This window comes from Triplophysa dalaica, chromosome 4 (genome assembly GCF_015846415.1).
Source record: "Triplophysa dalaica isolate WHDGS20190420 chromosome 4, ASM1584641v1, whole genome shotgun sequence".
NCBI lineage: Eukaryota > Metazoa > Chordata > Actinopteri > Cypriniformes > Nemacheilidae > Triplophysa > Triplophysa dalaica.
In genome coordinates, this window is record NC_079545.1 from 24,157,731 (window position 1) to 24,185,444 (window position 27,714).

Below are 27,714 nucleotides of genomic sequence, written 5' to 3' on the forward strand. Positions count from 1 at the left end.
ATGTCAGGTTTAATTTCTAGTGAATAAACTATAGAACTTGAAGAATCTCTAACCAGTGCAAAATAAATTCACCACACATAGGGTTGTTACATGATACACTAATAAGAATTTTAGTGAATATTGACTATAAATGCCATAAGTGGGTTTTGACAGGCTTTTCTAGATACAGAACACAGCAAAACAAAGTGCATGCTTTTTTCAGTTTAAAGTAGTAAATGCATAGCACCTCTGTGAATGTTTCGAAGGGGAGAGGCTGGGAAAGAATGTATGTCTATTGCGAAAACGACACCACGCAACTCACACACCCCAGATAAGCTCAGGTGAGTTGGAGGTAATACCGGAAAAAGACCTGCGTGCAATTTTATATCGTTAAGGTAAGAGCCCAAAAATAAGTAAAAGAATACAAAATCGACACAATACATGTACTGTAGGCTGTTTGATTTGGCATACTGTAACTTTTGGTGTACTTGGTAAATTTTGAGATTGTGGAAATTGAAAAGGTGCATGATCTTTATAGCGTCAGACAGTCATAACAATAGTGCAATACGATAATAACTATCTGTTAAAGCAAATTATGTATGATGTTGTTCTTTTTTGTCTTTAAAATGTATTAAATAGATGAACATGGCGTGAAATCAAAAACTCATTTGCTTCTGTTAGAAAACATAAAAGAACTAAATAAACTGGTTTAAATGTGTGCGAATAACACTGCCCTTCAATGATTTGAACCTGTATTAGTGTATTCTTCGTGTTTGTCAACAGAAATCACTGCACCGGAAATGGCACACGTTTGGGTAAGTGATGCCTACATCTGTATAAATTTGTGAAGTGTATCGGTAATGTTCTGATTTGCATTCTTTTTTGCAGGATGACTTCGAAAGCATGCTAAAAGCTCCCTATCCTCCGGTAAATAACTTCACTTTAGTACATCACTTCATAGGGTATTTCCATCAGAATTCATACATGACTGTTGTTTGTTGTTAAGGTGGAGAGAGGTACCATTAAACCCAAGGCTAACTTCAATGTTAATGAAGATGTTGCTGCTCTGCGCAGTGCAATTCAAGGCTTCGGTACGTAACATGTTCGCAGCCAATGTTGTAAGCTACAGTAATTTCTTTTTGGTCTTGTTGCTGTATAACATTTTATTGATATGACATATGATTTTGAGAATGATATTCCATCATGTGGATATTCTTTTTTCCAATTATCAGGTACAAATGAGAAGACATTAATAGACATACTGACCCACAGAAGTAGCAGTCAAAAACAGGCCATTTCTAGGGCATACGAAGAAACCACAAAAAAGGTCAAATCTTACCTGCTATATTAAAATTAGTGTGTTTGTGTGTTCGCCAAATGATGAAAATCCACTTCATTTGTTTGTCTTGAGCAACTCTTGTCGTCTTGTTGTTGTGTTTACAGATTCTTGTTAATGACCTGAAGAGCGATACCGGTGGTGACTTTGAAGATGTGATCGTTAGGCTTGCAACCCTGCCTGCAGTCAACGATTCTAAGGATATAATAAAGGCAACAAAAGTAAGTTGTGTTTCTTTTTTTTCACAATTAGTTTTTTTAATGTGCCATGTTCAAAACGGTGTTTTAGAATGGGAATATGAAATCCATATGAGAATATTTGCATTACCCCCCTATTTTTATTCATATGTTCTTCAATTTTTATTCCAGGGGGCTGGAACGGACAAGAAAATCCTGATAGAAATATTAGGCTCAAGGACAAATAAACAAATCAAGGACTTGTCTGCAGCTCATGCTGATGGTGAGCTGGAGAAGACCATTCATATTTTAAAGGACAAGCAATTTCCTAAATACTTTTTTTTATTTTCATTGCCCAACAGAAACAAAGAAAACACTTGTACAGAACCTAAAAAACGAAGTCTCAGGGGACTTCGGCAAAGCCATTGTTATGCTGGCTGAGGTGATTATAAACACTTATGTCAATGTACTGCAATTAACTGTAATATAGATACTTTGTAAATTAAACACTTTTAAATAGATTTTGTTTGTATTTATTAACTGTCTCACCCTGTAAGGCTGCAAGGGATGAGAGCACCGGTGTGAATGCAGGCAAGGCTAAAGAAGATGCACAGGTAAAAATAACTCATTAATTGCAATGCTTAAGTTTCTCTCGTAGCCTTACACATTAAAACTAATGTGTAGTATTATTCTGTTTGCTTACGTATGAACTGAAAATCTTTTGTCTGGTTTTTAAAAATAAAATACATGCATTGTTTCCTCTATAGGCCCTCTATAATGCAGGAGAGAAGAAATTTGGAACCGATGAGTCCAAGTTTATTGAGATCCTCTGTAAAAGGAGTATCCCACAACTGAGACAAAGTACAAACATAGTAATCTAAATAACAAATGAGAATGTGCAAAACTGCAGGTGTGTTTCAAATAAAACTTGAAATGTCCCGTTGCAGCATTAGTGGAATATAAAAACATCAGTGGCAAGACTCTGCAGAAGAGCATTGAGAAGGAAATGTCTGGAGACTTGGAAGAGCTGCTGATTACCATCGGTATTGTTTTAATGTACACATGTAAAATGAATTTGTCACAATGTAGAAGTTCTAAACTTGTTTCAAAAATATTTTATTTCATTAAAGTATTCTTTTGTCTGTCTAGTGAAGTGTGTTATAAACACTCCGGCATATTTTGCTGAAAAACTCCATAAAAGCATGAAGGTACAAATACAAACGTATTCCTCTTTCTTACTGTTTCAATGCAACACTTACATTTATTAAATATTTAATATGTTTTATATTTGTAAACCTACAGGGAATTGGCTCAGATGAAACCACTCTGACAAGGATCATGGTCAGCCGTGCAGAAGTTGACATGATGGATATCAAAGCTGAATACAAAAAGCTCAATCAGCGTTCCCTCGGCAGTGACATAAGTGTAAGTTCATTCACTCAAGCAGATTTCTCTGATGGATTTAATGCAAGTTTTGTTTAACTTCCATTCTTCAAATTTGTATGACACCTGATCTTCAGGTGTTTGTCAAGAGCAAAAGGAGGGAATCTTTCACAATTCATTTACAGTATAGGGGCTAAGAGCAATATGTAAGTGGGCCATGCTACAACCCTCCCTGGAACGTTCACAAATTATGTGTTATCACTAGAATCAATATAAATACAGTACAGCAACAAACTATATATTTAGTTTCTTTTGACACTGTTCTGCATACCTGACAATGACAGAAAGCCTAATTTCTCATCTCTCTCATTACTGTCCTCATTCCCCTGTCCTCTGAAAATGATGTTCACATCTGTGATGCAACATTCCATGCAAAATAAGCTAATTCATTTTTGACGATAGATAACTTGCTTTTGAGATTTTGACTTTTTTTCTTACCTGATTCTATAAAACGTTCTGTACTGATTGTCCCTGCAATAATAACTAAGGGTGACTTTGCTCTGCTTTATTTCAGTCAGATGTGGGTGGAGACTACTGCAACTGCTTGAAGATGATTTGTGGAGAAGATTAGTACAGAAAACTACTGGCTGAAATATTTTCTGTCCGTCATTGCAGTGTCACATTATTTTATTATGTGTTTAAAAAATGTTAATTCGTTAAACCTTTTCTTTAATACAATGTTTCATGGAGTAATTGTAGTTTCTTGGGAAGAATATATTAGATGGTTACGTTCAGGTTACTATGGTAATGGATAAACCCAAAGAATATATGAAGGGCAATTCGTAGTGATTTGTGATTGGTTTCTGAATGATCTTTGGTGGTATATTGACCGGGAATGATTGGACAGTAATGGAAGGCAACACTTTCCATAGCTGCATTAGAAAAATTGTTTTAGACTATCCTTTTATTGTATTTTGCAAATTGTAAATGCATTTGATACAAAATAAATGACATACAACAACGTCATCTCTAGCACATCCCATGGATTCTGAATGGGGTTAAGATCGGGACTCTACATGTTTTAAAATGATGTTTCATGTTCCTTGAATCATTTTTCACAATTATGAATCCTGGCACAAAAATTCCATTGTTGGGAAACGCTCATGAAAATCCAATTGGTGATTTTTAGGGTATATCAGTGTAGCTCTTTCTGTAGCTATGTAAGCAAGTCGTTTTTCTACAATTAAATAAAAAATTTGACCTAATGCTGAATACATGTATTACATATGAGAGAAGATTCTAACAATCCAATTACAGCATTTATTTTGAAGATCAATAATTCCAAAATCAATACGCAAGACAATATGGGTTTACCTTCGCCTGGCAAACATTGCATGTCATGGGCAAAATGCATTATGATTGAGATCAAATCTTAACAGCTTAGACACCCATCTCTTGTGCACACTGTGGAGTCATCTGTTTGGGGAGGTACTGCTGAATGAACTCAGCCGAGTCAGGGGAGGTGGAGAAATCCCGGAGGGAACAGCAGATCCTCATTAATCCAATGTAATGTTCTCAGACTCCCATTGAGTCCTCTGCTTCTCCATCGACCTACATCCACAGCTATTATCAGATAGCTGTCATAACTAGAAGCAATACATGCAACCAGCCTTACAAACCATGTCACCTTTTCTCTGAACAACAAGATTTAAGTAGGTCATCATGATTTCCTCCTTTACATTTATTCATTTGGCGGACGCTTTTATCCAACGCTCTGTGTTTTGTTATAGTTATATTGTGATATTGTATGTATGACTATTTAACCAATGACCTATAGTCTATTGTAGCCAATAGGATGTCTTGGGAAAATGTTGACAAAGTCTACAGATAAAAGGTACAGTTTCACTCGCGCGTTTGACCGGAAGATGGCGCTACATTTTCACGAACCGTAAAAATTGAATTGTTGGAAGAACAACTGTCCTCCTGATTCGTTGTCATCACGTTTCTACATAAATTTTACGTAATCCTACCCACGATGCGTCCTAAATCCTAATTAAACAAAAATGTTATACTTTTTTAATTGTGTTTTTATATATATAGGTTACATATAGGTTATTCATTTACACATACCAACAAAGAAGTATTTAATGTAAGGTATCTGTTGATAATCTTCATCATTACTAACACTTACTATTAAATAAACCAGACTTTGATGTCACGTGTATTTTCAGTATGTTTAGCTCCATAGATTACTATTGTCATATACATTAAAAAAAAAAAATCCTTACACACCGCAGTACATCACAAATCAATTCATTCGCATCATTCGCACAAACGTACACATTGGTCGAGATCTTAATCGAGCAAACTGCCCAGTGCAAGACAGTTATTCGAGCCATCCCATCAGAAAACAGCGTCCACGCGACGCATCCTGTTCACACCAATCCTGACAATGGGAAGGAATCGGACAAAACAAGTTCGGTTGTCAAACGGGCGGATTGGGTAAAAACAAACCTCCCACTCGATCTACGGCGAGTCACGAGAGTTCGAACTTTATCAGTGTGACTGGGGAGTTCCAGAGCACGAGGAAGAGCTCTGCCACTCAGAAAACAACAAATAATCGAAACCGCTTATTTTTTATCGATATATTATTATGATACGCGGTGCCTTCTCCAAGCAGACAGAGAAAGACAGTTAGCTAGCGAGCTGGCTAAGCAAACTATCCTTAGGGGAAGTGGCGGCAGTCATCGTTGCAGGAGTTTCGCTATCTGGCTCGACTGCTAGCGTAGCCTACTCCGCCTTACACACCCACTTTTCGTCTGTTTGGTGTTTACACAGGTTTCGAATGACCTGGACTTAAACCAGCTTCGGCTTTTTGTTGAACACAAAAGAATGGTTTGGCTATATAGAGCATTTCACTGATGTTAGCAAGCTAGCGAGACGTATGGTGTACAAAGCTTATCGTTAGCCAGACCAAACTGGAGTCGGCCTGACAATACAGCGGCGTGGACTGTGGAAGTCGTGCTTTTGTCATTTATTAACCGCAGAACGCTAGTCTGACGCTCGTTAGCGTCTATGCAGTTGCTTCACTGGGCTTTGAGGGGTATAGGAAGCGTTCCGCCTTTCTGAGTCCCTCTGGCTCTGAAGTGCCGGGCGCATCTCAGGAGGACCGGACTCCCAGCATGCTGGACTAAAAAGCGGTGATGAGCAGATTGGAGTTTTAGTCGCTTACGGTTGTTTTGGACTCTCCGTTGTCCAATTGGGGAAGGCAGGAACACACGGGCGAGAATGAAGAAGTTTGCACGTATGCCAAAGTCGGAGAGCGGAGGTCTCGGGGGTGGGTCTGGATCTGGTACTGGGAGCAGCAACGTTGGAAAGGTGTTTGCCGTCGGTCGGTACCAGGTCACCGTGGAAGAGCTGGTCGCTGAAGGTAAGCGATGAATAGAAAGTGTTTACCTCAAAAAAGTGAGATGCCAAAATGCCCCAACCCTCAAACAAATGCTTTATGTAGAGCCAGCTTGGTGGAAATTAAAGATACATATGGCTGTTTACTGTAGGTCGTTTTTTATTATATTGTTTGTATTAAGACCTGCTGCCACGAATGGCACTACCTGGACACATTACAAGTTAAACAGGAGTATTTTTAGAGATACATATGATAATCCAACGCATCGTTATTTGGAGTATTTACATTTTAGGTATGTGCTGATCACAATCTTGGCCTGTTGTTGTAATTTCATGTGACCTTCTGGCACTGCACCCGGATAAACGGGGTTCCCACAATTATTGCAGCATTTCAGCCGCTGGTTTGTGCCTTTTATTTTGCCATTGTGAGACTTCATCCAGGAACGTTTTGTCTATACTTGTTTAGTTTCAAACAACCAATTGCCGTTCTTTTAACTTTGCCATGACACAAAGTTCACCAAGTGTGTTGGGTTAAAAAAAAAATCCACCTATGCCTTCTCAATTGGGGCCACATCTTTTATATATTGACAAAGATATCCCCACTTACAAGATTTCATTTTTTGTGTACTCTTGAAAATTGATATAAACTTTTGTATACATTTTTAATTACATAATTCATTCATAGTGTGTTTTGCTAAGCCTCATCAAAAACCATTCATTTTTCTGTTCATACCATATTGTAAATGAAATCTAGTTTTTCTTAAAACCTAAAGGGTACAAATGATGTCCCCCTTAAAGTGATAGTTCATAAATATTCTGTCATCATTTACTCACTCTCTTATCATTCCAAATCTCTCTCTCTCTTTCTTTCTCTCTGTCTCTCTCTTTCTTTCTCTCTGTCTCTCTCTTTCTTTCTTTCTTTCTCTCTTTCTCTCTCTCTCTCTTTCTGTCTTTCGCAGAACACAAAACAAGATATTTTGAACCCCCATACACTTCTATTGTATGGACACAAAACCAATGCAGGTGAAGGGGGGCCAGTTAACATCTTTCTTCAAAATATCTACATGACTCAATATGCTCAAATAATGTGTTCTGCAGAAGAAAGAATGTCAAGTGGGTTTGAAATGACAATAGGGTGAGTAAATGATGCCAGAATTTAATTCGGGTGAACTATCACTTAAAGAGCTTGTTTATGGGATGTGAATGTTTTTGATCACTGGAGGCTTTGAGTCGTCGGACCATCGGTTGCACCTTTTAGTTTGTACAGAAGTGAAATTAGCGATCCAGTGAAACAGCTGAGTTTCACCTGTTGTTTTAAAAAAGCTCTTGTTTCTGGAAATTGGCAGAGTAATCTAGGGTCTGTTTAAGGGGTATTTGCGTGTGTGAAGGAGAGTTTAGTTATCCATCATGTGTTGATGTTATGGCCTCTGTTGTGTGTAGTCATTCTGTCATCTCTGTTTCCAAGCATTGGATGGACATTGTGTATATGGTTTGGATCATGCGATCAGGCTTGGTTTGTGAATACATGCCTAAACATTTAGCCTCTGTTGTTTTTAACCGTTGGGAGGCTTCAAATAAAAAGGATTCGAGACCAGACCAGAGCCGCATTCTCAGTCATCCTTGACCATTTGACCCTTTTTATTTGAAAAAAACCTCGATACATTGAGCAATAGTATCGATAACGTCTCGTGGGCTGAAATGTCGCGATAAATCGCCATGTCGATTTTTTCCTCCACCCCTAGTATACAGTGTTTATCAATTTACCACAAGGATAGTTTCAATAGCAAATACTATAGTTTAGTGGTCGACCGATTATCGAACTGGCCGATTATCGGTGTCGGTATTAAGGATTTAGCCGATAATTGATATCGGTCATTTTCGATGCCGATTTGCGGATATAGTAATTTAATTTTGAAATGCGCTATTTGGCTCTGATGCAGCCAAGGATTTGGTGAGAGCAGTCGGAACACATCACTCTAATTTGTTGCCTAGAGTAATGCCCGCCCACTGCCCCTCTGATTTGTTGGGACTAAGTCACAACTGAATCCGGCCAATCAACGCGGGAGGCTGCGGAACAGAACGTTTTTTTCACTCTCACACCGAAAGCACTTACTAACTGGAGCTGCTTCAGGTTCATGCTCTCTGAGGTAAGGCAGCATCAGATGTTGAAATAAATCACAATCCACTACACTGATGATGCAAAACACTGAGCAGCTTTGCGGGTTTCCTGCAGGTTCCGCAGGATTTACGCATTATTATCATGTAGCTATAATTCACTTCCATAATATAACAATGATTTTGCTCTACAAGCGAGCAGCATACTGCACACACATTTCTTGTAATTGATCGAGCTGACGTTTTGCACGTCGTTTTAAGTTACGCCATTACAAAAATACAAGCCATTTTAAAGCACAATGACCTTGAATCGTCGGTCTTCAGTCAGAGTGTCTCATGCACGCCCGCACAAACACACTCAGACTCCGCATCTCAAGCTGCTCGCGACAAATGTTTCGCAACTTATTTATACACATAAATGTTCAGAGACACACATGGGTGTGATTAAATGCCTGTCTTGCCGACAATACACTCAAGGAATAGGCTAATGTACTAAATAAGTGTGCCTTAAATATGCTTTTAATGTTATAGCTTCATGAAAACATTTGCGGTCTTTTCAACAACATGCACAATAAATCTATGAAGGCAATTCAATAATTTACACTTATTATATAAATTCTAATTGTGCTAGTTAATCCAATGATGAGCAAAATGATTAATTGAATAGTTCTAGTATTGTATACAATGTTTAAGTCATCGGAACATATTTTTTCCATAAATAAATGTAATTTATTCCATTCAATTCCTTTTTTTTATTTAGTGGTTTTTACAATGCATTTTTCTTTTCAAGCAGCTTTACATGAGAAAAGACAAATAAAACACAGAAAGAGGCAGAATACAGTGCGGTGCAATAAATAAAGCAATGGTGGTTTACAAAATGTTCACAGAATTCTGCTGGGTGCTCCCTTCTTTCTTTTGTTATTATTAATATAAGCGTTATGATTAAGATTTCTCAGTCAGACTTAAAAACATTTCAAATGTTTCAGAGCCTGTGTTCTTAATTTTTATATAAATGTAAGTTTTTACACCATATCGGTTCAAAATATCGGTTTTCAGTCTAATTCACATGTAAATAATCAGCATTGGTATCGGCCCTGAAAAACGCATATCGGTCGACCTCTACTATAGTTCACTAAAGCACTTTTTGACTGAGTGTTCAATTTAACAGGACTTTTATTTTGACGGGTCTTTGGGAAGACGCTTGAGTTTTTGTGTTTGCCGATAGCTTCACTCAAACAGTAAACGCTCGTAAAATAAACACTCAGAGCAACTCTGTAGATGAAGTTCATTTGTTTCACCTAAACTCGAGTGACCTGAGACCTCACATGGTTATCAAAACCCTCTTCTCTGACTTCTTCACTTCATTAAACAACTTCAGCATATGGAGATTCTTGCCGTATTTAGTCTTCTAACTATAACATCTATGGTTAGAAAATGGTCGTTAATAAATGATTGTTAATAAATGGTCATTAATATAAATAAATGGTCGTTAATAAATTAAACTTATTTGTAGCCTCAAAGATTGGTATAATCTGACTTGCTAGCTATGGTGATGTTGAGAGATAACAAAGGCATGATTGTCAGGTTCTCCACACTCTTCTGTTAGGATCCATTTCTGCTCCAAACATTTTGGCTGTACCGTGCGCGAACAAAACATTTCTTACACAGCTTTGATAAAATAGGTCACTCAAGCTTTGATTCAGAATAGGCTTGGCATCACGCACCGTGTGTCGGCCCAGAAGAGTATCTTAAGTGATTATTTTTCAAAACAATATTATTGTACGATTATCCAACACTTAATTAATTGGTCTTAATCTGTATGTAATTGCTTATTTCTCATTTTGTGATGAATGGTTTCCATAAACTTTGTGTTTTGTATAGCTCTGACAAGGTCGACTTGTCTTAAACACAGCAGATTTTTTAGATGGTAGAAGATTCAAAAGTGTTGTGTAGATTTCAGACTCAATATCTCCGTAATATGATATTACCTACCTATGATTGTAAGTAGTTTTCTATCTATCTAATGTAGATTAGAGGAAATGTTCACCCAAAAGGAGAATTCTGAAGTTACTCCGTTTCAAACCTGCATACATTTCGTTGTTTGGTTGAACACAGAGAAAGATATGTGGACAAATGCTTGTGACCAAACAGTTCTTGGACTCGATTGACTAGCATAGTAGGAAAAATGGCAATGGTAGTGTATAATTCCCGATAACTGCTTGCTTTCATTCGTTCTTCAAAATATCTTCTTTTGTGTTCAACAGAACAAAAAACTATTAAGCTTTGTTTCCTAATTAAGTTATAATTATAAACCCCGTACAGTGTTTAATATGTCCTGCATCATTGTCTAAACAAGCAAATCCCATTCACTCGCAAAACATTTTTTTTCCGTATGTGCAGTGTGAGAAAAGTCTAGGAACACTTTTTCCAGAATCTGTTTTCTTTAAAAATCTCCAAAAGACTCATCTGTAAACTTCTTAAAGAAGAACAAGCCAACCTCAAGGAAAGCTGTCAATGTGCAAAATTTGTTAGCTTTGCACACAATGTGCAAAATCTGTTAGCTTCCCACCAAAAGCAAACTTTACTGTATTTTTAGAAGGTCATTCAGTACCACAGATAAATTTGTGAACATCATTGTGGTGTAAATTGGAGGAAGTTGATTAAACAGTGTTCTTTAGAAGATATCTGTGAGGATCGTGTGGGTCGGTGAAGTTTATGAAAAATTCTTCTGTCAAAATAGGATATCCTTCCAGACCTTGGGGATGTCAGGCAGTTGTGAAGAGAAACAAGAAGACAGAGACTTGCTGAAATTTACAGAGTGCTGTTGTGTTTCAGTAGCATTGCTTGACATGTGCTAATCTGTAATCATGCAAGTATAGCACGAAACGCTATAGTGGATTAGGCATTATTAAATACTACACTGTCAAAATAAAATCTGTTAAAAGTCTGGCAGCAGAGACAATAATATCGACTATCACAATTATTTCTGATGCCACTAATCGCCAAACAAAAAGTTGTAGCCGACAGGACTATCTCAGTGTAATCTTTGTAAATGTAGGAATTTTTTGGTAAATAATTAAGATTGTTGCAAAATTTACTTTTTTGTACCTTAAATGAAACAGAAAAAGACATTTGGGGAAATGCTAAAATATTACTTTTTAAAAATGTTCATCTGACTGTACAAGCTAAGTATATCAGATTCAGAACATGAAAAGTGGCTCTGTACATGCAAGGTATTCGTTACACATCTAGACATTATTTGAGCATATTGAGTCATGTAGATTACTTATGCTGCCTGTAGGTGACTTGGATTGTCAGAGTTTTGGTCCCACTCGATGTCATCATATGCCTTCCAAAAATCCTTAAGTTATCTGCTGAAGAAAGAATGCAGGGGATGGATTGCAAAAGATGTAAAGAATGCAACTGGTAGTGCAACGCATACTATTTCTTTTAATTATGACTAGGCTTCATGAAGGCAAGTTGCATAACGAAGGTCTAATTTTTCAGTTTATACACCAGTGTCTTGAACAAGTGCAATTATACCAAATATGAACTGTACTTGTATATGTAAGTCATACCAGGGGATTTCAAACTGTGGGTCGGGACCCACTTGTGGGTCATACAGTGGCATGAGATGTGTCGTAGAAAGTCACTTGGGTTTTGAATGACGCACAAAAAACAGTTTAGTCCAATTAATGACTGACAATAACAATAGCTTTGATATTTTACCATTAGATTTATAGTATTGTAGGTTAAATTTAATTTATTCTATTTAGGGAAAATAAAATCTCTTCTACTTGTAGAGGATGAATGTGTATTTTTGGTGGGTCTCAAGATAGATTATACCTGTCTAGGTGTGTCCTGGAATGAAAATGTTTCTGTGTGCAGTTCACATTAGTGCACCACACTGGAAAACAGCTTTTACATCACCCAGATGAACCAAACTGTGACGTCAAATGGACTCGGCTCAGCACCAGAAACTCTTGTGTGGAAAGCCTCCTGACTAAACAGTTTTGTTTACCTGTCTTTAATAGAACGATGTGTTGTCTCTCGCTACTGTTCTAGAGCAGGGAAATAAATAACTGACCAGTATGTTAGAATAGCACTTGACCTGGTTACATATTAGTAACAACCCAGCGTAATATAGGCCAGTGTTATGAGTAGGATTTTATGGTTTGGAAAGCTCATCACAAGTACTAAAGATAACATTTGGTTGTTTTGATCAAATCAAGCTTACACATGTTTATCATGTGAATCAAGATGCTTTCTGTGCCATTGAAATTGGTTAAACTTTCTTTTCCTGGTTTGACATGCAGGGTTTTTTTTATGGGTCTGTAGGTAGCTCTATAGGTTGTACATAACGTGATGGAAAGAAATAATCGAAGACAGGATTTGTATTTATTTTTGTAGAGGAATTGAACACTATATACCACTTTGCAAGATAAAAAAAAAAAGAGGTCCATTTCCTTACTTCAGATATATAATTAAACCTTAAAGATGTTCAGTTAACAAACAAGTTTCATTGTAAATGTTCTGTTGGTTGTATTTGCCACGTTAATGTAGTGTTAAACCAAAACAGGAAGGGTTTCTTAACCATTGTTGTTCACGTAATGCAGATTGGTCTAGGGATGTCAAACGATTAATCGGATTCATAATAAAAGTTTGTGTTTACATAATATATGTCTATGTACTGTGCATATTAATTTTGCATTTGTAAACACAAAAATATACACACACATGTATTTGTATTAAGGGAATATTTAGATGTATTTATTTATATTTACCAGTAATTGAAATGATATATTAAAGTTGTTAATTTTTGTTAAATATATGCATGTATGTGTATGTGTTTATACATGCAAATATGCATAGCACACCAGAGGTAGCCATAACCAAACATTCTCCGTCATTATAAACAAGTCGACCATGACGGCCCGCCACCGTCTCATTTGTTTCGCCATAGTTTCAAAACGAACTGAAAATCTTTTTGTAATAAAACAGCGTTCTCTAACGTTGTTTGTGGATCTGATGTAAGTTAAGGATTAGTTTGCGCCAACCCTGGGTTTTAGGTACCATGAAAGTAACTCGGCTTTAATCGGTGTTCATCACCATGTTAATTTATACTGCACGGCTCACCTGCTTCAGAGCAGATTAGCGATCCACACCGAAAGAGAACCAATCAGCGACGAGCAAATTTACTTATACTTGTTACAATAGCTAGTTTTTTTATAATGTTTAATAAAATAAGGTACTAATATAAACAGATGTAAATATATATTACACATATAAAATAAATACAATAAAGGTTACTATATACATTAAGTAAAATCTGATTTTAGAGATAACATTTTCAGGCTTTCCCTTACACTCACATGAAATTAAATTCATTTATATTGTAATCATTTATTGTACTACATACAATATGTATTTATTTGCATTGGATTTTTTACATTCTTGTCTGTGGTGCAGCACATCTAGGAACACTTTCAGTTTCACTGTGTTGGGACATTTATCTTCTTTGTCAAATGAAGAAACCTTCTATTAAACAGCTTCAGTAAAATACAGTCAAAACCATACATTGACAGGGTACATCACATATCTTTAAACACTGCGATTTTTTTTTTCAAGTTACACTTAGAATTCACCTAAATAATGTATCATACAGTAGGCCTACGTTTTAAAATGTATAATAATTTTTTAATACTTTAATGCCTACAACATTCCCTAATGCATCTGTGTTGTGTCAGTACTTTAAGGAAGGTCAAGTAAATGGGGATCCGTACAAAACCCTTAAAATGATTTAAATATTTGACCAAAACTCAATTTCAAACTTCAATACAATCTTCTCTATGTTCTATGACAGTACTGTTTGATAGCATGTATGTAAGAGGTGTTTGATATCCTAACCACAGAACCACTTCAACATGGCATTTTCTATTTAGCCGTCTTTATTTAGAATCAGCTTCTCTAGTGTATTTTGCTCACATTTCTTCTGTGACCTATGCAGGTAGACACTTCAGTTTCTGGGGAAGGTTGTGAAATGTCCTACAACAACAGAGACACCAGTAACATAAAATATAAATCCTCACATTCACACGTGTGTCATATTGAATAGAATGTGTTTACTATATAGTCATTTAACTTGAGCATTACCTCAATCAGCAATGTTTCTGAAACACTTCTCTCTTGCGTAGACAGCAGAAACAGTTTTACTCTGTGGCTGGAATATATTTTTGTGTTACTAATATTGGCGCATATTCATTTCCTTAGAAACATACGGAACTGTCTCTATCTTGAGTTGACAAAGAAACTACATGAGCTGCTTCATGGTACCAACAAAGCATGATCACGCTGGTTTGGTTTTGTCAACCCAAAACTTATCCTGTAACCCTGAATTTGTTCAGCAACATGGCCCCCGGTCTCATCGATTTATGCATAAATAACACGAGTTTACGCTTTTCGGATTGCGCGTTCTCAGACCCTCTCGTCGTGTGCTCTCATACATACACAGGCACGCTCAACCAGAGAGTGATAGTGACTTGCATCATTTTGGATAAACCTTAACTTTCAGTGAGTGGAAAAATGTCTCTGCGTCTTCTCCGTTCATGACCTAACAGCAGCTTAAAGTTACTTGTAAGTTATTGAATGAATGATTACAAAACAGCGTGTAGCCTACAAGCACCTGCCATTGTTACTTACTGGACGTGTGAACATTTGTCGGTATTTAGTATTTTATGTCTGACAACAAATGTATTAAATATGTAAACGACGTCGGCTTTATATATGTATTGAAATATAAAAAGTTCAAAGAATGGTTACGTCCCGATGACGTCACAAACATGATAATTAGCACGTAATCTCATCTTGCACCATAGTGACGGGTGAAAAAAGATTATGACAAATTTTTGACGAGCCATATGTCAAAATGACGGACAATGAAAATGTCTAGCGCAACCTCTGCAGCACATATTTTGTAAACACAAACTTTTATTCTGTATGTGATTAATCACATTACTTGTAAAATATTTTTTTTTCATAGAATAATAGTATTGTTATATTTTATATATGTTACTGCAGTATGTTTTAGAAAGTTGTAACAAACCTAGTTAAGCATTTATTTCAAATTCATATTTTTTTTATTTTTTAATCATTCTTTTATTTACATTCTGTGGGCAGTTCATCAGCGAGTTAGAATTAAATGTATAATAACATTTAGCACATTTTATTAAAAAAATGTTTTATTCAAAGTCACTTCATTGACTACGTTTACATGCACCCTCATAATGCGATTATAATAGGATTTGGCAATACTGCGATTATGCTTTTCCCCTTTTTTAAATGCAACCATTTGATTTAAAGAATGTGATTAATCACAGTAAGCATAATCAAAGTTACATATGTAGCCAGCAACATACACGTACTTTATCTGAGATCATCTTTGGGCTATGTATTATAGCAAATAATCAGGCTAATACAACTCCCATGTAAACTGGAGCAAAGAGGTGTTCTCATGTCGTCTACATGTTACTGAGATTAAGTCCTTACTGTGATTATTGAAAAGAATCGTATTATTGATGCGAATGTAAACGTAGTCTAGTTAAAACCACTTTTTATCCTCTTATACAATTAAAAATAAATATGAATATTAATTTGAGTTTGTAACCCAGACATTAAATAAGGGTTAAGTAAGATTCTAAGAAGCAAGTTTCGTGTGTCTCAGTGTCTGTGTCTCTGGAGCCTCTTAAGTCTGGTGATACTCTGCACTGGTGAAGCATTTTAGAGTTTGACAAAATCTCACACTGCTCCCCGTCTCTGTATTCTCCATCAGCAGTATGCAACTGCCAGAGAGCTCTCTTGCTCAATGCCATGGTGAACCCTGACACACTTTCTGAGCCGTCTTCTGCATCTGAGGTCTTTTTTCTGTGAGCTTTGCTGAGTGGTTGTTGAAACTGCTTTATCTGCACTAAACGATAAGTGTGAATAGACGTATGTGAACTTCATGACTCGCCACAATGTGTAGCGATAAGCATTTTCATGGGTAACTGATAATAAACTTGTACCGCTACCCAGTTCTGCTGCTCGTATCTTCTACAATCAAGTAGGCTTAAGTGCTTATTTAGATGAAGAAATGAGGTAATTTGCTCAAGGCCGGTTAGAGGGAAGAAAGGTGGGCAGATGAAGAAGGGATATTAGCAGGAGATAGAGGCACAGGGCCAAGCCGTTGTCGTTATAATAGATGCCTGCCTGTTAAATGTGGTACTGGTATAGTGATGTCATAGTTCTGGATTTATGACGGAGGTGATAAAGCACAAAAAGCATTAGGTCATTGTATTCCTGAGTCAGTTTGAATAATACCGGATTAAAATGATTAAATGCACATGTCATGCATCATACCCCCTACTTTCTGCTGTTTTCATCTGAACCTGGATCGGTGCATTGTGAACTGGGCAAGTACAGAGGGTGTTTATCTTCTGTCATCACATACAAAATTTAGGAACATGTATCCTTGTCACATAGTGCATTGTGTTGTGTACAGTAGGTCCAGAACAACAAAAGCACTATATGAATCAAAAATAGTTTCATGCTGTCATTTAGAACACGGCGAATTCCACGTCATAGTAAATCTTTATATATCTTTTCCACAAAGTCTCTTCGGGGTCTTGATTTGCGGGTCTCCATGCAAATATGTTTTCAGTTCAGGGCGGCTAAACAAGCATGAGTTTGTTAGGCAACAAGTGCAGCATTGTAGGCCCTCTTTTGTGTCAGGGCACCCTGTTTTAATGCGGGCCGCTCCGTGACTCAGCATGCTGTTAATGAGAAAAGGCTTGCCAGTCATACGTTGCCAGGATTCATTCACCCTGAAACGGATGGGAAGAGCGTTGTGGAGACATGGCGCTCCTCTCTGCTGCATGTTGGTTCAGAAATCCCTGCCATTGGGTAGGCGGTCAATACTCGCATTCATTGAGCTTCACGCTTGGATGCAGATTGGAAGCTTAAGCTAGATGGCTGGATTTTAAAATGTGTTGTGAAGTTTTGGACTTTGTTGCAATTGTTAGCCCGCACGCTTTAAAGTGAAGTTGAAATGCAATGTTTTCATTCAAAGTTGTTTAGTTTGGGTGGCGTTTCCTCATCTAAAATCAATTTATTAGCCCACTAAGATTGTCACTGTTTTTTGCATCTTTCACTGTCTCAATGTATTGAGGTCACTGGTGAATCTGAACTAACATGTTTTTTGGTGGTTTTGTATGGCAGGAGGTTTTTCTATGGTGTTTCTGGCCCGCACACACAGTGGCGTAAGATGTGCCCTGAAAAGGATGTATGTGAACAATGTCCACGATCTGAACATCTTCAAGCGGGAAATCACAATTATGGTAAGATCTATCTTTCATCAGATTATTAGGTTTGGCTATGCTCCTGTAATTGAGGTCATGAAGACATGATTCACTAATTCGGGTGTTGAAGGATTTGTTTGTTCCCCACAAAGTCCAGACTTGAATCCCATTTTAACTATTACATTCGATATTTCGGTGAAACATAAGCTTCCAGGGCCCATCACCTGATCTGACGTCAGTGCTGGACCTCGCTGATGTGTCTAAATGCCAGTGAATTCTTGCAGCGTTCTAACATCGAGTGGAATGCAATCCAATATGAATACAACTTATTACTTCAACAACGAATGAAATAACTGTGCATTGTTTTAAAATTAAATGTTTAAAGCAAATATGGGTGTTGTGTTTGAGTGTCACATACTTTTGGACATGAAGTCTATATGCACATAAGAGATTAGATTGTTCAGAACATGTTCTACAATGATAAGGTGTTGATGTAACTCTGTTTCATTATTTCCGGTTTGATAATTTTAGTGCTTCAACTTAAACTTATCATGCTACAAAAATGCCACAGTTCTAATTGTTGTTTAGTTTGAGATTTTCAAGTAACATTTCAAGTCTTTACAGAGTTATTATAGTTTTGAATTTAGTTTGACTAATATATCAAATGAGTATATTATATATATATATATATTTAAATAGTTGTCATTGTATTATTTATCTGTTTTTTTATATGTTGCTATGTAAGGTTAATCCTTTTTAGTTTAATTTTTATTTAGTTTATTATTATAACTTTAGTGCGTTAAACTTATTTCAGTTTATTTCTGTCGCTACATTAAAATTTTGTTTGTTTATTTTTTCCAAATTATTTTTATAGATTTCAATAGACACAAACGCTTACGAAGTTTTCATTTTAGTAAACTAAAATATCCTTGGGTCTAATATGGTATTTGATTTAGCCTCGCAGAAATGGTGTAATCGTTTTAGTTTAAACTCTTAAGATAAACTAATGTTCAATGCTATTTTTGTTCTCACAGAAAGAATTGTCTGGCCATAAAAACATAGTGCGGTATCTGGACTCGACCACAAATGCTGTTGGAGACAGTGTATGGGAGGTTCTGATTCTCATGGAGTACTGCAAGGGTAATTCAGCTTTGTTGAAAAATAAACAATGATCTATCCATTATATCGCTCCATCTCGATCTCTTTATGTGAACATGCATTATGTGTAATTATAAGAATGCAAGCTCATACATGAGTTGCATTAAGTCCCTCTGTTGCCTGTCCAACTGTTTCAATCCTATAAACCTCATAATGTCTGTAATTAAATAGGGGTTTGACAGAGGTAAAAACTTATGCAGTTTAGCATTGATATTTCAAATGATGCCTTTGTATTAATCTACTAGATCTGATGAATTTTGTTTTTGTTTATATAGCCCATCTAATGTGTATATGTTCACCTATTGTTATATAACGTGATTCTGCAATGTTTGTTGATGGAAATGTTGCTGTGCAGCTGGTCAGGTGGTGAAGCAGATGAACCAGCGGCTGCATGTTGGATTCACAGAGGCAGAAGTGCTCAGTGTATTCTGTGACGCCTGCGAAGCGGTTGCCAGACTCCACCAGTGCAAAACTCCAATCATCCACAGGGACCTAAAGGTAGAAAACAGTGTTAACAATATTACAGAACGTTTTAAGCAGTTTCAATATAGATGATTGATGAGTTCATTTCCAACATAGTGAAATGCTTCACTGAAGGTAGAGTCGGCGTGAAGCCGTAGACACAAGCACGGATCATGTGCCTGTGTTTTATCTTTGTGATTTCATAATTTCTCTTGAGCAAGTATGAAACACTTTTGTCTGTATATGTTTGCTCAACAGGAGAGATAGATTTAGGACACTTATGGTTAGATTAGGGAACCATGTCCATGACCATTTCTGCTTAACTCGGTGATACCAGACATGATCTCTCAATTACTCAGCCTGCTAACGTTATTACTAGAAGGCATTAGTGAAACCTAGGCAAAAACAAGCCTGTTATGCTGCGTCTGTGAAAAACAGCAGTGTTTGAAAGAGGCACGGCCACCCTTTTGGCAGAAAACTGTGGGAACAGACCAATGGTGCCATCGAACAGAGAACACTTTTCCCACCAGTCAAAACCAATCGCAGTCTAAAATAATTAGATTCAATTCAACATTAAAGTGAAGGAAATGAGTTTGTTTACTATTTTGACTTAAAGGCATTGTTTCTACTTATTCTCATGTCACACGAAATAGGTGATTTCAGGTTGGTGGGACACTTTTTGACATTGAGATGAAACCTGAATTCAGTTGAGTTATAGGCAAACGTCTACCCTTGTGATAAGGACATACAGTTATCAAAACAGAACATATAAGCATAGGCCGTAGAGAAAATAATAAGTGAAATGAATATGGAAATGTATTAAAAAGTTATTTATCGAAAATCTTGCTTATTACTCATTTGAAATGTGCATTTATGTTTAATAAATCGCTGCTGTCCTTTTGAAGCCTTGTATCTCTATAGGAATAATTACTTTAAAAGTGTTTTGTTCTGTTGTACACAAAAGGAGATATTTTGAAGAATGTAGTGCATACAGTTCTGGGGCACTTTTGATGACCATTGTAATTTGTCCTACTGTGGTAGTCAATGGGGTCCTTTTTAGTTACAAATATTCGTCCACACATCTTTCTCTGTCTTCAAGTTTTTACAGATTTGGAACAACAAGAGAGTGAGTAATTCATGACAGAATTTTATTTTTTGGGTGAACTATAGCTTTAATGTTTGTCACAGGGTCTTAAAAAGTATTAAAAAGTCCTGGTCAACACAGTATGCAATCATTGAAGAAATACAGTGTTTTTTCCATTTCCTGGTAAACAGTGAATTTGGACATTCAAGGTTTCAGAAGGACAGCGACAATATACATAGTATGCTGTTGCAGTATGCCAACGTTAATATACGTGTCATGTGCAAGATCTCCGTTGTTTTTGTAGAGCACATTTGTTTTTACATTTATTTCCACATTTCACTTCCTCTTTTTTTGTATTTTGAGATGTAGCAGCAGGAAGTTCTGCACATCCATCTTTTAGGTTATTGATATGCAGAAGACAGGGCTCAACGCTTTTCAAGGATTTTTTCTACTGGCCCAGTCGGGCAAGTGATTCAAATTTTTACTGGCCCTGCCAAAATTTTCTATGGCCCCTTCACAAAAAAAGTGTTAAATAATATCTAGTTATTTGTTTTTTGTTTTTTTACATATGTTATCTTAATAAATAAGCGTATGATACCATAAAAACTATTAGCCTATAATTAAAAAATGTCAACTATTGTTGAAAACAACTAATCAGTTAGTAATCAAATAAGATCAAGTTAACAAAGTATGTGCAATAGCACAGATAAATGTAATAAAGCAAACATACAAATAATCAGTGTTTTTCAGGTGTTTTAGATAAATAATAGTGTTTATCAGGTACAGAAATTAAATAATATAAATACTTTATGGTCTTTACTTTATTAACTATAATATTGATATAACCTTACTAGAGTTATACTTTAATCTGTAAAGAGCAGTGAGTGCTTTCTGCTTCATTCTTTGTTGTTCGATTAACAAAACTTAGACGTTTATTATGCTGCTGCCCCTTTAAGAGAAGCACGGATCTGATACACACGCGTTTTGTTCCCGTTAGACATAATTGAATACGTTTTACAAGTATACTTGGTAATATTGGCATAATTTTATCTCGATATGTGAGATTAAGAGTAAGAAGATGTGAAAGAGAACTTAATTCAGCATTTTGCGCGTGGTCTGATGGGGCATTCAGGCTGCGCTCGTATCTTAAACAGCACGTGAGAACCGAATCCAGTCCTCTTTTGCATCTTCTTGGGAATATTCCATGACTATACAGCACTGGCTTGATCGGGCAAGTGACAGTTCTCTCAACTGGCCCGAGGATCTCCCATGCTTGCCCGATGCCATGGGGCAGTCCTTTAAGTCGAGCCCTGAGAAGATGCAGAAGATTGAGTTTGACAAACATAAGAATTCAGATAATATAATGCTTTATAACATTTCAATCTTCTGTCTCTGGATTTTGAATCGAAAGTCACTAATATAGGTTTGAATGTGTGTGTTGACAGGTAGAAAACATCCTCCTGAATGACCAGGGACACTACGTCTTGTGTGACTTTGGCAGTGCCACACATAAAGTGCTGCTTCCACATAAAGATGGAATAACTGCAGTGGAGGACGAGATCAAGAAGTAAGACTCTTTCACCTACACTGTGAGGAGACCTTTAGTGCGGGGTTCATGTTTATATTTGTCATAGTCGTGGCAAATAATACATACAAGGACAAAAAGTGCCTTTGCCTTATATGACCAGGATATTTACATTTGAGCTATGCAATAAATTCTTAAAATCCTCTTATGTATTGCAGGAAACCGCTTACCATTTTGACTTTTGTTGTTGCTTGTTCTGCTGCCAAGAAGTCAGTGGTTTTAAACCTCTCATTGTTCTCGATCCTCTTTGCTCAGGTACACGACTCTTTCATATCGTGCCCCAGAAATGATTAACCTGTACCAAGGGAAAGCCATCACCACAAAGGCTGATATCTGGGTAGGCACCAAACACAAGCACACTCACGTTCCTCCCAATCTTTCTCTTTCCCTCACCGACTCCCAGCCAAACACTCACGTTCCCATTTTCTCGCTCCATCTCTCCCAGTCTCTCTCTCACACACATGCATTCACAAGCTGGAGAGCTGGTTTGGTCAGACTGACAAGGCAGGCACATATGCCAAACCGGTTTCCTCCATAAATAAGGGCTCTCAGGGGAGTGCTTTACAGCAGTCCTTCAAATCCTGGCATTGTTTCAAAGCTGGGGCTTTGTTGATGTTTTTTGCCTCAGTTTATTAAATATCATGCAGTGTATGAGGGCGTTCAGATGTGAAAATGGTTTAGGTTGTTTTGTGTAGTAAGTTACACTGTGTACATGTTCAAGGTTCTGATTTCACAATATCACAACAAGTACCGATTGACCATATTAATAGATGTTGGGTTTTGTTCGATTGGTTTGATTACTACTGTATTGGCATTTGGTGCGGCTGTGTGAATAAAAGTTTTACACCCTATCGTTCTAAATCTAACAACCAGCTTTAGAAGGTTTGTCATGCTTTTGCATGCTGTTCCTTTATGACTATAAAGGGGGTGTGTGTCTCAAGATGCATACAGTCAGATATTAAAGAAATAGTTCACCTTCGAAATGAAAATTCTGTCATTATTTACAGGTCTGCAGAACACAAAAGTAGATATTTTGAAAGAAGTTGGTAACTGAAATACATCTTGTAAAATGTCCCTATTAGCATTGATTGTGTGTTCATACAATAGAAGTCAATGGGGACTAACTGTTTTTGGTTACCGACATTTTTCAAAATATTTCAAAACTTTTGTGTTTTACAGTTTTAAACAGGGTGAGTAAATGATGACGCCATTTTCATTTTGAAGTTGAACTATTCCTTTAAGCATGTTTACGAGATCTTTTTGAAAAAAACTGTTCTGCGCATACAAGACTGATGGAAAGCAATGAAGAAAACACTGGCTGTAGTTTCCTGGTTTCTGGCTGCGTTGTAAAGACAGGAATGAGGGTTAACTTCCTCTTTAACACTGTCATGCTGTGACAGAAGTATTGTAGACGAATTTTGAGCTTTTCTTTGGACTTTTGAAGTATTCCCCCAATTTACAGAGTTATTTTATGCAAATTGTTTCTTGTAATAGATGTCACTATTGCAGATGATAATGGTAGAGCTTGCTTTGGTAGGAAGAGGAATTGTACGACAGTACTTCCTGCCCATTTGCTAGTTTTAAAATAGAAGGAATTCATCTTGTGCAGCTGTCACCTCCACAACTGCTTTACAGTGCTGTGTCTACATTTGAGCATCGAAGACATATTAGAATTGGTTAGAAATGCATAAAGTTTTTATTTGTGACTTGGTTTTTAGTGAAATTACAGATTCTTGCTTTTCTTTTCCTCTTGTATATTCTCTTTCTTGCTCTCAGGCACTTGGATGCTTGTTGTACAAGCTGTGTTTCTTCACACTTCCATTTGGGGAGAGTCAAGTTGCCATATGTGACGGCACCTTCGCTGTTCCGGATGGTTCAAAATTCTCCACCAAGTTGCACTGTTTAATCCGTAAGCACTTTTCAATGATTCCCAAAAGATCTGAAAAAAATATTATTTTGTGGGAAATTGCACAAGAGCTGTGGAGCGTTTTAAATAATGGTTTAGTTAAGCAACAGCTCCACCATCTGGTTGTACAGAGGTCCTGCATCCTCCTGTTATGCTCACCGTCATAGAGTTTCATTTACAATAATAGATTCTGGGTAGAGTTTATTCCATTTGGCCCTCAGAATTAAAAGATGTATAGACTTTGTCATCTTAAAGGGATAGTTCAGCCAAAAACTCCAATTTGCCATTTATTTACTCACCCTCAGGCCATCTGACATCTCGGATGGCCTGAGGGTGTGTAAATAAACGTCAAATTGGAGTTTTTGGCTGAATTATCCCTTTAACCTCATTCACTTGCTTTTCACAGGATACATGTTGGAGCCCGATCAAGAAAAGAGACCTGACATCTATCAAGTGTCTTACTTTGCCTTCCGGTTAGCCGGAAAGGAGTGTCCAGTGCCAAATCTTTTTGTAAGTTCCTACACACAGAGGGAAGGTGTTGTTAATTTGTTGCCTTTTTCATTTTTAACGTGTTGAATTTGATTTCTGCAATGCAGAACTCCCCCATTCCAACCTCATTGCCAGTGTCCCTTACTGCTAGTGATATTGCTGCTAAGAAGAGCCAGACAAAAGCAAGGTAACTGCACTTCACGTGTGATTTTCCGATAGTTTGAATGGAACAAATCTTGTAAATATCCTGTCCTCACCTTGAATTTTTCTTTGTCAGAATAACGGATTCAGTTGGACCAACAGAAACATCAATCGCACCCAGGCAAAGACCAAAAGCTGCAAACAATGTTCTGCCTTTGGCCAGCACTGTAACTCCTGTGAAGATGACTGTACCCTCAGGTACGGTTAGCAACGGCCAGAAAGGTGAGAAATAGGGAGGACGGAAGTTTTAGTTTTGTTTTGAATAAGTTTTATATGTGTCCATTTTGATCTCAGCTCCTGGAAATGAGCAGCTGCCGGCTGCGCAAATGCCGAGCAGCAGTCAACAGAACAGAGTGTTACAGCAACTGCAGCCTGGAGACCTCCGACTACAACAATTACATCATCAACAACAACAGCAGCAGCACAACATGCACCACCATCAACAACAAATCGCCGCACATCAACTACAGTACATGCAACAGGTACTGAGCACCAATGTGCACTATTGCCAGGTCTTATTCAAGGGCTTCAGGCCTTACTGACAGATATAGTAGAATATTGTAAATCTTAAATTCTAGTCAATATACTGCAGTTCTTCATTCTCATGAAAAACATATTTGCAGCAGCTGCATAAAATATTTTTGTATTAGAGCAGGACCTGTTGGTTTGTCTTTGTTTGTATTGAACACTTTGGTGCTGTTAGGCACGATGACTATAATGTTTACATATGATACACATAACCTAAAACAGAGTGCCCTTTTATTTGTATCAAGCTTTTTTAGGTTTCCAGAGAAAGCTTGTAGTGTTCAAAAAGAATGACCTATTAATGCCCTGTAAGAAAAAGTTCATTTGAATGACAAAGTTCTTAAATGCTCTCCAATATGTTTCAAGATGTACATTTAAAGCGGAAAAACAAAGATATGAATGCGATGAGTATAAGAATTGTTTCATGCTATGTTCATCTGAAACATATCTAATGTGTAGTTCCTATATAACTTCCCCAGTATTTTGCCAGTTTTATCTTATGTCACTGCATCTCTGAACACACAGGTGGCGCTGCATGATTTTGTTTTGATATTTTTAAAACATGCACAGCTTGGGCAAAACTCAATCCTATACGTCTTATACTTCTCACTCCTATACGTCTTATACTTCTCACTCCTATACGTCTTATACTTCTCACTCCTATACGTCTTATACGTCTCACTCCTATACGTCTTATACTTCTCACTCCTATACGTCTTATACTTCTCGACAAAAGAGAAAAAATAAATATTGTGTTCATTTATATCAACGCTCTCTTATTATTCTCTGTGTGTCAGTATCAGCAGGCCGTGCAGCAGCAACAGCATCAGCATATGCTTCAGCAGCAGATGATGATGATGCATCAGCAGCCCATATATCAAACCCAGCAGCAACAGCAGGCTCACTACACCGCTCTGGTGAGACCCTTCACACACCTTAAACATCAGCGGCAGGGCCGTTTGTTTACTTTTAAAGTAGCAACACCAGATTTTTCATAGATGCTTTTCTAATGGGCGACGTGCCTGAATACGAGAAAACCTTATTTATAAATTAACCTTGTGAAGAACTTTAAAAATTAACACTGTAACGTGTGGCACTCGACAAGATGGAAGCTGAGTTTTTTTTTCAATTTTAAATATAGCCTCCGTGTTGAATGTTAGTGGGTTATCTTGTATATTGTATTTTAATTAATGATTTCTCGTAGAAGTCTGAAATTAGACTCTCTTGCCTTAGATGCTAATTTGGCCCCATTCACTGGGGCAGGTTTCTGTGCCAGACAGTTTTCCTATCCAAGTGAATGTCGCCCAGTCATAACTGTCGATAATTCCATTGAATTGTATTAACGCTAAACGAGGAAATGTTGCTAACTGACTTTCACTAAATACATAATGTTAAGGCGGAGCAATTTTTAGCTCATTTTCCACCGAATGGTTACCATCTGTTTAATTTCAGATGCAATCTGCTCCGTGCAAAACCATCAGGGGATTGAATAGGGCGGTGAAATCGACCGATTCTCTGTGTTAAATCGTAACATATGAGGCAATTACACTGTAGGGAAATACACTGATGGCCTATGTAGCCATCTCGCTGCATAAATGTTTTTATGGTGCTTTTCCATATAAGCTTAAAAAAAGTTAACGTCAACATTTAAAACTGTTTGGTTAAAGGAATACATTTAAAGCCATAGAACAAAAAAAAGAGAAATGTTCATCACATCGCATTTCTAGATGTATCGCGCCCATTACAGTCCAGTGTCTGTTAAACCACAGGAGTGACATAAAGCCATCCAACAGCAATGTGAAAGACTGACAACATTACAATAAATTTGAGGTTATCTCCCCCCAAAATATTTTTGAACGTTAATACATGTACTAAAATACTACTTTTGTATTGCTTCAAAGGGAGTATGCACTCGTTTTCTTTTCAGTGTTTTTGGTATAAAAAACAAGCATTACTTTTCTGTTATTTTATAACTGCAAATAAATGCAGTCAGAAACCCTATTTCTATTTCAAATTTTGTAGAAATATTGTAAGAAGTCAAAATGATCATGTTAATCCTTGCACATACCTATAAATAGTAAATCCAGACTGCAAAAACAAACCACATAGTTTTGTAATATGCAAATATTTGGGGGTTGCTTTTCAATAATTCCTGTTTGTTGAATAGATGATTCCTGATACAGTACATGTAAATCCACCATAAATATTTAATGCCAACCAAGGACCTGTAATTTCCAAATAACAAATGAATTATTTAGCTTATTATATTTCAGACAAACTTAGCATAGTATAGCACTTTGACTGAATCTAGTTCTTCTATCTTACAGATGCAGCAGTACCAGCAGGCCTTTTCCCAGCATCAGTGTGCACAAGTTCAGCAGGGTCACTATATCTCCCCTCTGGAGTTCCAAGGCCCAATGGGCTCCTATACCCCTGTTGGACCTTCCCCAGTAGAAACTCCGTTTGCTAACATCAGGCAAGTACTTTGAAGTTTTTTATTTCTTGAACGCAAAGTCAGGGACAAGGGTTAGTTTCGCCTTTTGTCACTGAATTTCGCTGGTGTTTTGAATAACACTAT

The 27,714-nt window shown here is 37.0% G+C and overlaps 2 protein-coding genes across 4 annotated transcripts in view; both read left to right on the forward strand.

Moving 5' to 3' along the window:
* The first annotated feature begins 291 nt into the window (after positions 1-291).
* Positions 292-3,900, forward strand: LOC130420096 (annexin A3-like). Of its 2 annotated transcripts, none has more exons than XM_056747184.1 (14): positions 292-374; positions 763-794; positions 868-906; positions 986-1,070; positions 1,212-1,306; positions 1,423-1,536; positions 1,684-1,774; positions 1,854-1,933; positions 2,049-2,105; positions 2,259-2,352; positions 2,439-2,534; positions 2,641-2,699; positions 2,794-2,916; positions 3,449-3,900. In XM_056747184.1, exons 2-14 carry the CDS (start codon positions 780-782, stop codon positions 3,503-3,505), a joined length of 1,005 nt encoding a protein of 334 aa, XP_056603162.1. In that variant the 5' UTR covers positions 292-374; positions 763-779; the 3' UTR covers positions 3,506-3,900. The 2 variants fall into 2 exon arrangements, with proteins under 2 accessions (XP_056603162.1, XP_056603163.1); XM_056747185.1 differs by having other exon boundaries at positions 316-374; positions 739-794.
* Positions 3,901-5,286: 1,386 nt separating this feature from the next.
* The window catches only part of LOC130419026 (BMP-2-inducible protein kinase-like), a 30,711-nt gene continuing 8,283 nt past the window's right edge, over positions 5,287-27,714 (forward strand). The window contains exons 1-13 of one of the 2 annotated variants that reach the window (XM_056745369.1): positions 5,287-6,304; positions 17,647-17,765; positions 18,761-18,866; positions 19,240-19,382; positions 21,876-21,997; positions 22,271-22,352; positions 23,792-23,924; positions 24,328-24,431; positions 24,518-24,597; positions 24,688-24,809; positions 24,906-25,093; positions 25,934-26,053; positions 27,464-27,612. In XM_056745369.1, the coding sequence (XP_056601347.1) occupies positions 6,163-6,304; positions 17,647-17,765; positions 18,761-18,866; positions 19,240-19,382; positions 21,876-21,997; positions 22,271-22,352; positions 23,792-23,924; positions 24,328-24,431; positions 24,518-24,597; positions 24,688-24,809; positions 24,906-25,093; positions 25,934-26,053; positions 27,464-27,612 (1,610 nt within the window). In that variant the 5' untranslated portion in view covers positions 5,287-6,162. Of the gene's footprint in view, positions 6,305-17,646; positions 17,766-18,760; positions 18,867-19,239; positions 19,383-21,875; positions 21,998-22,270; positions 22,353-23,791; positions 23,925-24,327; positions 24,432-24,517; positions 24,598-24,687; positions 24,834-24,905; positions 25,094-25,933; positions 26,054-27,463; positions 27,613-27,714 lie in introns of both variants that reach the window. The other variant, XM_056745368.1, reaches the window with a different exon arrangement.